The sequence below is a fragment of the Bubalus kerabau genome, chromosome 18 (genome assembly GCF_029407905.1).
Source record: "Bubalus kerabau isolate K-KA32 ecotype Philippines breed swamp buffalo chromosome 18, PCC_UOA_SB_1v2, whole genome shotgun sequence".
Taxonomy (NCBI): domain Eukaryota; kingdom Metazoa; phylum Chordata; class Mammalia; order Artiodactyla; family Bovidae; genus Bubalus; species Bubalus kerabau.
This window is the reverse complement of record NC_073641.1, coordinates 14,523,219-14,536,622: the sequence shown is the minus strand read 5'-3', so window position 1 is coordinate 14,536,622 and position 13,404 is coordinate 14,523,219. Positions and strand designations below refer to the sequence as shown.

At 40.2% G+C, this 13,404-nt stretch overlaps 1 protein-coding gene across 13 annotated transcripts in view; it reads left to right on the top strand.

The window, feature by feature from the left end:
• Positions 1-13,404, top strand: part of MAST4 (microtubule associated serine/threonine kinase family member 4) — a 613,695-nt gene that overhangs the window by 376,107 nt on the left and 224,184 nt on the right. Inside the window, exons 1-2 of one of the 13 annotated variants that reach the window (XM_055554700.1) lie at positions 7,935-8,298; positions 12,245-12,325. The exons of the other annotated variants lie outside the window; for them this stretch is intronic. Coding sequence (XP_055410675.1) covers positions 8,252-8,298; positions 12,245-12,325 — 128 coding nt within the window. The 5' untranslated portion in view covers positions 7,935-8,251. Of the gene's footprint in view, positions 1-7,934; positions 8,299-12,244; positions 12,326-13,404 lie in introns of those variants that run through there. 13 annotated transcript variants of the gene reach the window in all.

Genomic DNA, 13,404 nt, shown 5'->3' with positions numbered 1-13,404 from the left:
ACCTGAAAGAGCTTGACTATTATATATGGCCCATTGTCTTTAAAATTTACTGATCACCATCTGAATTTTCACTTCTTTCTTTTAAATGGTTTTGAATTTACCATTCCCCCTCTTTTATTTAAAAAGCAAGATTTTTCTTTGATTTGTCAGTCTTCATGTTACCTCTTTTAGGTCTCTCTAGATTTTACATCTATTATTTATAAAAGTTTTCACAAAGCTCCAGCTGTGGAAAATACCTCAGTTGTGTAATTCACAGTGTGAAATTTTTTTTCTAATATTACAAATCAGACACTATTAGGGTAAGCTATTAAAGCAGGCCTTTCTCTAATGAGGAACTCTGCTAATGTGAGATGAGCTCTTGAAAGATGTTGGTGTGGCTGTTAATGGGTCAGGCCACAAGTGATTAAGCAGTTCACAAAAATAGAAAATAGTAAGGATAGTGCTGTCTACTCCATATCCCTGATAATCTATCCCAACAGGAGATAACCATGGCGTTGCTGAGTGTGGAGACAGAAGAGGTCTTTTGTCAGTTATCACCTCCAGAAAGTACTTTGTGACTCATTTCCCCAAACCCTGTGTCATTTAATATCTTTGTTTGCAGACCATTTTTGACAGAGTTTATCTGTCCAAAAGTAGAGTTTATTAGCTTACCTTTTGGGTTACCTATCCAGAGAATATCTGATTTTATGCAATATATTTTCCAAAATTCTGTTGAAAATCAATTTTTTATGTGAATTAAATATGTTGACTATCTTACCTAGAAAAATGTTCCCGGAATTATTTTGTCAAGTGACTCAATATTTATACTTTATGATCTGGAAAAGTGTAGTGTACTGTATTTAGTAAAAAAGAACAAAGTAGTTGGAGTCAGAAAAATTCAATTTAGAATCCTAACTCAGTCACTTACTAACTATATAATGTTGTGTGAGTAATTAATTATTTTGGTTCCAGATAATGCCATCAAATTTGCCCCTTTACTTTATCAGTCTGCATTTTCTGAATATTTGGTTTCATATTTTCCCATGAATTTGTCCTTCTCTTCTGTTTTCTATTTTCTTTGGTTCTTACTTAATGTACTTCTACTTGTGTGTGTATACTTTTTCACTTTGTTTCATTTGTAATTTACTAAATAGTGAGTAGTATATTCTTATATATTGCCCCAAATCCTGCATGGAATGATGAAGAGTATGAATAACTTTTTGAAAAAGAGGGAGTATGTTAAAGAAGTGTGTGGTGGTGGTAGTTTAGTTGACAAGTTGTAAGTTGTATCAGACCTCATGGGCTGTAGCCAGCCAGGCTCCTCTGTCCATAGGATTTTCCAGGCAAGAATACTGGTTTGGGTTGCCATTTCCTTCTCCAGGGGATCTTCCTGACCCAGGGATCGAACCCACATCTCCTGCGCTGCAAGCAGATTCTTTACCGACTAAGCTACCAGGGAAGCCCAAAAGAGAAGTGTGTGAGAAAACCAAGAGAGATTTTTGCTTTAACAGGAGATGCAACTTTTTTGTCCTTTTGTGACCGGCTTATGTCACTTAGCATCGTATCTTCAAGGTTTATCCATATTATAGCATATATCAAAATATCCTTCTCTTTTAAGACTGAATTGCATTCCATTCCGTCCACCTATCATATCTGGCTTATCTGTTCATCTGTTGATGGACACCGCCATCTTTCTGCTGCAGACTGGTCTGTATGCTCTGTAGGTCTGCTGCATGGCTGTTTTCTTGGGACTCCCCTTTATCGTCATTACCTTCCTCCTGGTAATTCACTACTCCTCCTTTCCATGTACTGTGCTTGCCTTGATCTCACGCATTTCTCTTAAGTGGCTTACTTCATTATTTAGGTGGAGCATATCCCCTAGTAGTTTCTTGAGAAAAGGTATACTGGTGGTTAATTTGATGCCTTAAATGTCTTAAGATATCTTTAGCAAACTATGTAGGTGTTGGCTATAAGCCTTCTCTATTAAGAAATAGTTTCAATTTATTTGGGGAAGGAAGAGGAACAGGAGAGGGCACGAGAAAGGGAAGAGAGCAAGAGTGGAAGATGCTTCTGCTTTGATCTTTCCTCATCTTGTGCCACTAGGAGGGGTCCTATCTTAGCCGTCTTACTTTTTTAATGTGTTGCCCACAGGAAGCACCTGATATATGTCCTTCAGGGAATGGACACATGGCAGTTCCATGATACCTAGTTTATGAAGTGACAGAGAATTGCTGTGAAATCATTTACTGACTTCTCAAAAAGGTCTTCTTGAAAAGCCAATACTCATATTAAAGATATCACTAAAATTAAAACCTGGTTGGTTCTTCATCTCCATGGTGTATACAACATAAAACTGATTCCTCCTTTAATTTATATTCTATCCTTCATCCTGTTTTGCTAAATGATAAAATCCTTAAGAATCAAGCTTGTGTATGATTCATCCTTACATCCCACACAATGCCATGCTTTATATAAATGCTCAACGAATGTTTATGGTGTTACTACAATCAGGCACATGGCTTTCTTTAAACGCCATTAAATGAGCCAGCCTGTCCCAGCTTCAGAGACTTTACGACTGCTATTCTCTCTGCCTGTGGTACTCTTTTCCTGACTCCTCATGAGCTCGTTCCTTTCTTCCTGCAAATGAAGCTTGTACATCGCCGAGTCCTCCTGGTCCCAACCTGAGAGCAGTGTCTGCTCCCGGAGTCACTGATCATCGTGTCACCTGTGAAGGCGCCTCCACAGTACCCGTCCTTATCAGAAATGATCTTAGTCATATCCTTATTTAGTTTCCCCAACTTAAATGGACTCCATAGATGGGTCTTTCTGTCTCATCCACTCCTACATCTCTCATACCTAGAACAAGGACTGCTGAAAAAAATTTTAAGGTTTATTTTTTATTGAAATGTAGTTGATTTACAATGTTTCAGGTATACAGTAAAGTGATTATAAATGATATCAGCTAATGAGAGAGTGAAAATGTTAATAGTGTGGTCTAACTATTATCAGATTATGAGTTGTAAAAGAAGAGATCAGACACACACACACAACTTTTTTGAACATTTCCCTCAACCATGCCCACCTTTTAAGAATATATAAATAATTGAACATTCAGGGAGAGTGATGCTGATTTTCACTCTTGCCTTGGGGTTTTCTATCTTTCTTGTGGAAGCCTTGAGTCTAGAGAGACAAAAACTGAGCAAATATTGGATTGGGGAGATCTGAGCCTTGAATTTCATCTAAGAAGTCAAACCCTTCTGTGTAAATCCCGTCTGCCTGAGTGCCTCAGGTCAATGTGCCTGGCTGGATGCGTGTGCTGCCCATTCACTCATGGCCTCGGTGTCACCATGAGGTTCCTTTGCCTGTAGTTTGGGTTGTCTTGTTTGCAGATTTCTATGTCTAGGTTACCACTCCGGTATGCTTGGAGACCCTGGTAATTAGGTCTGTGATCTAGAGACACTTCTAGGATTCTGTTTCTAAAATGCCCTTCCCCCTGAAAGCAGAATGGAAGAATTACATACACTTAGGTTAGTAATATTGCTGAGAGAAGAAATATTGACTGAGAAATGAAACAATAAGACTGCTCTTTTATTTTTTCCTCCCTAAGCTTAGTGCAATAAAATCAGAAGCAAAATATTTGAAACTGGTTAATGAGGCTGAGGGTCCTGCAAAAACTGATACTTGCTTTTACAGCAGAGTTCCTAGAGTAGCATTGTTGATTTGGGGTGGGTAGTTCTTTGTTGTGGGGGCCGTCTAGTGTGTTGCAGGGTGCTCAGCAATATCCCTGATCTCTGCCCAGGTATGACAACCGAAAATGTCTCCAGACATTGCTGGCCCTGGTTGAGAATTATTACTCTAGAGAATACATAGAAGAACCCTGCCTTAAGCCATGCCACTGCTGTTGCTGCTGCTGCTGCTAAGTCACTTCAGTCATGTCCGACTCTGTGCGACCCCATAGACGGCAGCCCAAGAGGCTCCCCCGTCCCTGGGATTCTCCAGGCAAGAACACTGGAGTGGGTTGCCATTTCCTTCTCCAATGCGTGAAAGTGAAGTTGCTCAGTTGTGTCCAACTCTTAGCGACCCCATGGACTGCAGCCTACCAGGCTCCTCCGTCCATGGGATTTTCCAGGCAAAGTACTGGAGTGGGATGCCCTTGCCTTCTCCGAAGCCATGCCACTGGGTTTGTCCAAATCCATATTGCCACCATTAATGTGATTGCACAGTGATCTTCTCTCGTAAGATGAGAAGGCTGCTTAACTCCAGCCTCTGTGAATGTCTTCTCAGTGATCCCAAAGTAGTTTAAACCAGTTTCTCCACCTACGCACCTCCTGTCAAAACGCAGCACACTAGGCTCGCGTGACCTTGGTTTTCTCCACACCCGCGTGTGAGCACCTGGTCTCTGATGTGTGCCTTGCAGTCAGTGGGGGCTTTTTGGGTCTTCATGTGATGAATGAACATGTCCCAGTTCTCCAGTCTCTTGAAGACAACTCTCTGAGGTCATGGTTCTGACATGTAAGTTCCAACAATTAATGCTGCAGGAATCTATAATTATGAGAAAGAAGAGGCCGAGTCTCTTTGGTTGGCGGTTGCAGCTATATAGGGAGGGACATTTATTCAGCTTTCAGGAGATAGGTATTGGAAACCTATGTGAACTGTTCTTGGCACTGGAGATACGCACGACCTACTCACCTTCTTGGCGCCTCCCTGCATAGGGAAAGGCAAACAATCAGTCAATAAGTACCAATAACATCTAATGATGATAAGTAGAGGAGAAACAGACATCAGGATGATAAGGAAGCACTAGGTGTGGGGAAGGCTTCTCGTTCCACATAGGCAGGATATCTGGACATCTCAAAGGAAAGAGTTCAGGGAGTGGAAATAGTTAGTGCAAAGGCTCTGGGGTAGGAGTGTTCCTGGTATATGTGAAGAACAGCCAGGAATGAGCATGGGAGTTGTAGGAGAGGAGGCCAGGGAGATGGGCCTGTACATGTCACATGGATCATTGCAGTCCTTGTACAAACTCTTCTTCAATTTTTGTTACAGAAAATTTCAGGCATGTGCTAAACAGAACAGTATAATGAACCCCCTATCTACCTATCACCCAGGCCTAATAAATATTTACTCAGGGCCACTTTTCTTTTTGCTTTTCTTCTTCTTCTTTAAAAAAAAAATTTTTTTTTCCTCTATTTATCTGACTGTGTCAGTTCTTGGTTGTAGCATGCGGGCTTAGTTGCCCCATAGCATGTAGGATCTTAGTTTTCTGACCAGGAACTGAACCCATGTCCTCTGTCTTACAAGGCGGGTTCTTAACCATTAGACCACCAGGGAAGTTCCTACTTTTCTCTCATATATCTTTCTCTCTCTAGGTTAACCTGAAGCAAAACTTAGACATTTTATCTGTGAATATTTGGGGGTATATCTCTAGAAGGTGAGAAATTAAAAATGATTGATTCCAATATTATATTTAAAGATAAATTATTAGTATTAACAAATACCCAGTATGTGTGCACATATTTTGGTGTGAGGAGAGTCTATTACAGTAATTGTTTTCTAAATGTTTGATTATATGTTTGATATTAGAATCCCAAAATGTTTATGTGTTGCAATTAGTATTTCTCAAGTCTTTTTTAAGGTTGAGATTCTTTTTCCATCTTTTTTTTTTTTTTTTCACTATTGCTTTGAAAATGTTTAAGGGATCAGATCATTTGTTCTGGCTTTCACAGTGTAGCTTATGCTCATCTTTCTATGGTATTAATATGTTCCCTTGTCACTATGATCCCTGTGAAATGGCATTTTGATGTAGTGGCGCGGTTGTATCCAAGAGTGACGTAGCTTTGTTTGATGAGAAGACTTCAGATGCGTTATATCAAGCAGCACATGGTATCAGGCTATCTCCTAGTGATGTCAGCAGTTACCATTGATTATGACCTAGATCTGTTGATTTGTTGGGGTTTGAAAAATGGCAGTAATCTCATGTTGTCATTCATTCCATATTTACCACTTGGAATATGTCTATGAAGAGAATCATTTTGCATCTATGAGGTTCTGTTCATAGGGAAAGCAGGATAAGTGCTCAATGTTTCCCCTTTACCAGTTTTTAAAATTAATGGGATAGTTTTCTAACATCTTCCAAAGATGACCCTGGCTGCCGGGCTGGCTTCCTTCCTTTTTTCCTTCTTCTTCTATCTCCTGGAGCTCATGGTTTCAACCTTTGGATACATTTTAACATATTGCTATTGTCACTCCTATTGATGCTCAGTTGTCCCATTTTTTGGCCAAATTTGCCAGGTTTTTGGCTTTTACTTGGAATAAGAAGGAAACTAGTGAAGAAGTTTGAGCAGAGGAATGATACATTCTGAAAATGAGCATCTTGGAGTCTGTGTGGCCAACAAAGTGTAGGAGGGTGGCAGGGAGAAAGTAGAGAATTCAGTTAGAAGGAAATGACAGTGACCTAGTCAGGACACAGAATGTCTTGAATCAAGGTGTTTTGGGTGGAAACAATGGTGAGATTCTGGATATTTTACATTGCAAAAAAGTATCCTGGGGGTAGAATGGGGAGCAAAGTTGATCCTTCCTCTTTTGTATTCCATTGTATTTTCATTATTTCTTGTTGTTTTATGCAAAATGCTACTTATGGTTATTAGTTTACACTTTTAGGTGCCTCCTTGCAGTGCTAACCAGTGAGTATTCTCTGTGTGGATATGTTGCCTATAACAGGGCAGAGGATTGATGAGTTCTGTGAGCTCACAAAGAAGCAGAGGTAATATTAACAAATGCCCAGAGCAAGTTGGCAGATTAGGATGTGGAGGTCCAGGGAAGAGCATGTGGACTTCCTCTCGTCCACGTGCACCTTAGTAGGCTCGTAAACAGATGGTCCTCTAGATGGTGCATAGCCGAGTGTAACATTGTAGAAGTGAGGGGACAAAAGAGGTGGAAGCAGCCCAGAGCCTGAGTGCGGGCTTGGCAAAGTGAGAAGCAGGCTGGATTTCAGCCTTGACTTCCCTTCCTGCCCAGCACCCTTGTGCAGGGCACAACCTGAACAGCTGCACAGGACATCCCTATTCTGAAGGCCCCTGGGACAGGAATAAACACACCCGAATCTAATCCCGGTTCTACCACCAACTGTGAGCCCTCAGCTTCCTCATCTGTTAAAAGATGGAGTTTGACTTCATGGCCTTTAAAATGTAACCACTTGAACACAGTTGCTGTGGTGAAACAGCCATGACTTGCTAAAGTAAAATCCTGGTTTATCCTAGTATTTCTTCTCAACAAACCAATGGTTGCCAATTTGTAAATCATTTTAAATTTTGCACTAGAGGAAGTGAGTGAGATACATTCTTCATGCACAGCAATGCAGGCACACTTCGTCCCCAGTTATGAATACTGTGAGAAATTGTGCTCCTTGAATAAATACAGGATGAAACTTTCCGGCTTCCAGAATATATGTTCTCTGTTTCCTTCCTTATTCGTATTTGATCGCTCTTGTTAATGTGCTTAGCACTGCGCTGTTCTTAAAAATCAGTTTTCCAAAATGAAAATACAGGCTCCAATCTCTTGTGTCTCCAGTTGGTATTTTCCCAATTGTAGGGTTTTGCCTGTTCACACAAGTCTTTGCCTCACAGCAGAGTTCAACTTCCCCCAAATTAAGGCAGTTAGTTTATTCCTCTTTCTGATGATTGCCATATATAGAAAAAAAATCTAATTATTTTCATTGGGCAACCGTCCCCCGTGTCTTTCTTGTGGAACATGACTGATTTTGTTAACTCCACCAGGGAAAAAATAAGCAGAACTTCCTGCGGGTGGCCAAATTCTATTCAGGAGCATCCCCAGGAGGCAGGGAATAGTTGAGGTTTGCTGAAATAAACTCTTTTATAAGTATGATGCTGTTGCTTTGTTATTATTTTTTCCAGTCTGCATGGTGAAGAGGACTTTTCATTTCACTGAGGTGAAAACTGGGTCTGTGAGAGGAGCGACTTTCTTTGAAAAAAAAAAAAAAAAATCAGAAACCAATTACTTGATATGCAGAGCCCAAAGCCTCATTCCTTTAACGAAATCAGTGCGGTGTGCACTGTCGTTAACCTGAGGAAAGCGGCTGACATCTCTTGATTACCGCTGGAGGTGGAAGGACCGAAACTTGCAGGATCCCCCTCCCCCTCGAGAGAAGGTTAGTCCAGCCCTTTCTAGAGGTTCATTTCGGCTCTCTGTCATCGCCGGGACGCTGGCAGAGAATGTGTGTCATGGTTACAATAGAGTGTGGTAACATATAACAACCATGAAAGCCCAGCGGGAAAGGCTACAGATTCCGGGGCTGACCTTGGAGTAAGTATTGTCTCTCTTTAATATTTTAATGCTTTCTGCATGGCACTCGCTTTCCTGCAACCAATAGCTCTTTAGCATTTGTTTGTACTGACAGCCTCAGAGCACTGCAGTGTGAACTGGAAGGAACCTGTCTTAAATGTATGGCATTTAATTTCAGCCTATGTGGAAGCCCCGACCCAGCATTTTGCATTGCAGTCAGAGGAAAAGCGCTGCTGCATATTTAAAGTTACTAAACCTCAGTGCTGGAAACATCTTAACAGCTCATTGTGAAAGAATGTATCAGCAGGCCGTGGTGTGTCTTTTTTTTTTTTTTCCCCTTCTCTCTTACTGTTTGTTTATCCCCATGCTGCCTTGTTCTAAAGAAGGGCCTCTGTCTGGCTTGGATAACAGAAGACATTACAATGGATAAGAGTGCAAGAGAAGGGTTATTTGTCACACTCATTAGATGTGATCCATGCTTTATCTGTGCAGCAGAATATTAATGAACTGTAGTACATTTTGCATCCTCTGCAGAGTCTCCAGCCACCTCATGCGGTGTGTTTACCTAGTTGAGCTCTGTGTTTGCTTACCTTTTTTTTTTAAACCCATTAACACATCTGACTTGCCTTCTGATTTGGTGCAGCCACGTAGAATGCCCATATCTAATTTGTGGCGCAGAAGTTAAACATCTGTGATGCAGGAAGTGTCAGCAAATTTTTATTTTAAATCTGTCAAAGATGCAGAAGCTGTGAGTTAGTCTGTGCTGGAACACTTAATAAACAGCACAATAGATTTCTGCTAGAAAAATATAAATATGTTGTCTCACTTGCCATACAGATATAAAATTGCATTTTCATTGAAATCTGCACAACCTTGATCACCTCATTGATGCTGGACTCCTTCCAGGAGGAGACTGCAGGGGAGACCTGTCCCTAGTTCTGAGGAGTCACTCTTCCCCTTAAACCCTGGAAATGCGTCACACAAGGGGAACTGTTTCCTCGGTTGATAAATGAATGAAAACATGACATTTCTGAAGCGATTTGAGTACTTTCTCCATCAGTTCTTGCTCTAAAATTACACACTGATTTTTTAACTAACAAGTGCTCACTTAGAAAACTTAGAGGGCTCCTACAGCCTTCTTGCTAGACATGGCTTTTTATACAACAGAGATACAAAGAGTATCTGCCCAATGCTACTGATTTGTCCCCATCTCCACCCTGGCATTCAGCCCCCCTCATCTGTGTGGAATAGTTTAGTGGCATCCACACGTTTTTCTACTTAATCCTCCTCTCTCTAGCGTTCTGGCACTGCACAGCTCAGATGCCTGTGGCTCTGTGTTCCAGGCCCAGGAACTTAGTTTTAACCCCCGACTTCGCTGTCACCTTTCGTTCTGGTTGTGCCGCTTCCTTGGTATCCCTTTTGGCCTTGGCATGTATCGTTTCACATTACAGTTTTTCTTTCTTTCATTTTTGATATCTCATCCACATTAACAGGAGATACTTCAAAGTTACTTTCTAAAGTACAAACTCAGCTGTACCTACTGTTCCATCTATAATTTGAAAGGCTGAGCTGTGCCACCAATTTTAGGACATTGCCAGTGCTGATGATAACACACAGGTCAGCTCAACACAGGGGGTCCCTGCATTTTGTTTTGGTCCCGGGGCCTTAACCCTTCAGTCTAGCCTCTACCCTGGTATGTGACACTGTGGATCTGAAATAGCTTATTTTGTACCTGAGGAGATTGAGGCAGTAGAATAGAGGATCACTCTTCAATGTCATTGACAATGACAATAGAAATTCACTTTGAACATTTTGTTTACCTTGAAAGGTAAAACTACTCTTAGGTAGACGTAGCTGATTTCATATTCGTTCATGGAGAAAGCTAGTTCTGCAGTCTTTGAGTAAATTCAGTTTCTTACCACTGCAGAGAATGGTTATAATGAAAAGTCCTATCACTGATTTTATTAAGGGCACATTTAATGTATATAATTTTATTTATTTGGGGACCTTATAACAGACAAACTGTGCAGGACAGCTTTTGAATGTTCTCTCATGAGACATTTCTGTTTTTCTTCAGGAAAGTTTATTCCATAGATCCTGCAGCATGGACTCTTACAGTTGCATATTTTACACACTGTAGAGGCAAGTCAGAATTTTCCCATCTGATTTATCAATAACATGAAGTGTTTCTGATTCCTGTTTCAGAAATCGAAATCCTGAACTGAGACAGCAAATATATTAATATTTCAGAAATTAATGGTTACTAATTTATTCAGAATTTTCTCATATTTAGAGAGCCTATGCATGGCTTTCTGATTTCTGAGAAATTGAGTGTTATTTTTTCATTCCTTTTTTTTTTTTTCCCAATTTTAGTGTAGAATTAGGTTCATAGACACTTTATAGCACATATGATAACATGTCTCTGCGTGGAGGCAGAGTGGCTCCGTTGTTTTTTCATGCCTATTTTAGGACCAGAAGAAAAAGATAAGGCTGTGCTTAGACTAGATGACGGCTCTATCAGTGGGCACTCAGGAGGGCTTTCCAGTGAGCTGCTAAGTTAGAGTACAGTATGTTGAAGAGCAGCAGACTCTGAATGTGCTCTGAATGTATAAGGAAATCAGTTCCTTAGTCTACTGAGTACTGGCACCAAGCCCAAGCATGGTTTTAGAAGATATAAAATGTTCCTCCTTTGAAACATTTTATTAAACAAATTGGAGCATTGTGAGCAACGACTCACATTTTGGTTTGAATCAAATACAGCCAAGTCTCAATTACCCACATAATGGGAAGCTAGGATGGCATTAAGAATTTGGTAAGGCTGAATCTGATGTTAGCCACGGCTGCCTCGTCTCTGTTCAGTGAAGGGCACAGCCAGCTTGAATTAGCCAGTGTGCAGCTCAGTTCCAAAAACTCTTTGCCTAAGGTAAGAACATGTACAGTGTAGAGTCATGGACCAAAGGACAGGCAGAAGAATGTTCTTGAAGAAACTCATTGTAATGTAGCAGGAGTTTTCAGGGCTCACTTCAGCTTAAGAGTCGGTACTAGAATACTCAGCTAATTCTTATTTTGATTTTGCCATGTGAAAGTAATTGGAAATCAACTAGTATTTACTTCATATCTTGATAGATCTCTTGGCAGAATTGTTGCAAGTAAATGAGTTGACTAATTTGTTCCCTTTCCTCTCTAAAAGAGAAGAGCCATGAGGCTAAAAGAAAAAAAAGGTAAAGGGACTCTAAGCTTGGGCCCCCATGCTGAATATTTGAGAATTGGCTGCTGAGTATGCTTGAGGGCTTGGATGGGTTGATGGGAGTAGGAGTTACAATGGTCCATTGATAGATGAATTTGAAGGGAAAAAAGAAAACCTCTTGGAGAATAAAATACTTTATAACCATATATGATAAATTTTGAAGTTCCTTATTATGGACATAAGCATAAGAACACTTTTTACTATGAGACTTAGACAACATATTGCTGAGTATTTTTCATTAAAACGTGCTTAAAAATATAACTTCCTATATGGAAATATTTGTTAACTTTGTTTTTTTAAAAATGGCAATATTTAACCTGAATTTTCATCTCTATTCTGGTGACTACTTCTCGATGGTTTTGATACAGACTTACCATTAATTCTTACTTGGAAATAGAATACATGCAATATAAAAAAAATCACCGACTTTTCTTTGCAAAAAATCACACGTCGAACATATCTGCCAAGTTGCTCTGTAACAAAAGGCATAAATAAAAATGGCAGCAGCAGTCTTGAGAATGTAAATTTCAGCAGGCACCATTGTGCTTGTTCTCTGCTTTATAGCTGAGAAGGGGCACGTGATTAGATGGTTACCTAGTGGTACTGATAGGCATGCCGTGATGATTCTGGCCTAAAGGGAACAAAAGTCCCTTCACTGAGCTATGCTATTTTTACTGCCATCATTTCTCCCACTTGGAATGACATTATTTTAACTTTCAGTCTCACTCCAAGGAGCCTGAGTCCAACCCCATCCAGCCCAGGCAGTCCCTGTAGTCCTCTCTTCGCATTTCACTTCTGGAGGTAAGCGCGCTCCAGTGCCTCCCCGGGGCTGCTTTGTCTTGCCTTCCCATCCCCCGTATCCCACCATGAGTATCTGAACACTGTGGACCACAATATGCAATAAAGTTTTTTTTTTCCCCTTAACTATTGTCTTCATGTTAACATATGAAATGAGGAAACTGGTTGAGTTGTTTACCTGATGACTTTACAGAAGCACTGAGAAAATGTACCTTGCTTATTCCACTGAGCGTATCTTACTCATGTTTCACTTAGTGTCCAGAGATAAGTAGTTTGACTCCTGTGTGTATGTTACATGTGGCTTTCCTTAGGAAATGGTCTGCACTGAAAGTCATGAATTTTGATTCATCTTTTATAATAACACTATTTATTACAGTTTCTAGGAAACATTTTCTAATTCACATAGAAATTATTTTATGTATGCTATACATTATTTTATGTCATGTTATTTCCAGGACAAAGTACTTGACTTGTCTAAAACCATTAGTATTTTTGAATTTTTAGAATCCTCACGTATATACCCCCACCCTCTCACTCATAGGCTGATATAAATTCATTCTTCTCTTCTCTGGAGAGAAACATCTTCAAGGAACTCTACTTGCATTTTAGCCCAGCTTATCACCAGAGTACATAATAGAAAATGTTGTTAGCATTGTATGTATAGTGCATACAATCTATTAGGATTTCCGTGAATTCAGTGTCTGTGAATAGAATTCGTCTCGCTGGATCTAATCACAACCCAACTTCCCCTTACCCATTTTTTAAAAAGTATATATATAATTTTCTTTCCATGCCGCATGTGGGATCTTAGTTCCCTGACCGAGTATTGAACCTGTGCCTGCTGTATTGGGATCATGAAGTCTTAACCACTGGATCACCAGAGAAGTCCCCCCCGCCACCCATTTTTTTTAATCCTAAAGTAGAAGGTAGAAGCACACTCTCAGTTGATGCAAAGAGTGACTCAAATTATTTTCTATTAATGGATGCTTTTTATTTCTTATATGCAAATGAATGAAAAATTTGCCATGTGTGGCCAGTTCCTTAAAAATACTACTCTTTGTGACCCCATGGACTATAGTGTG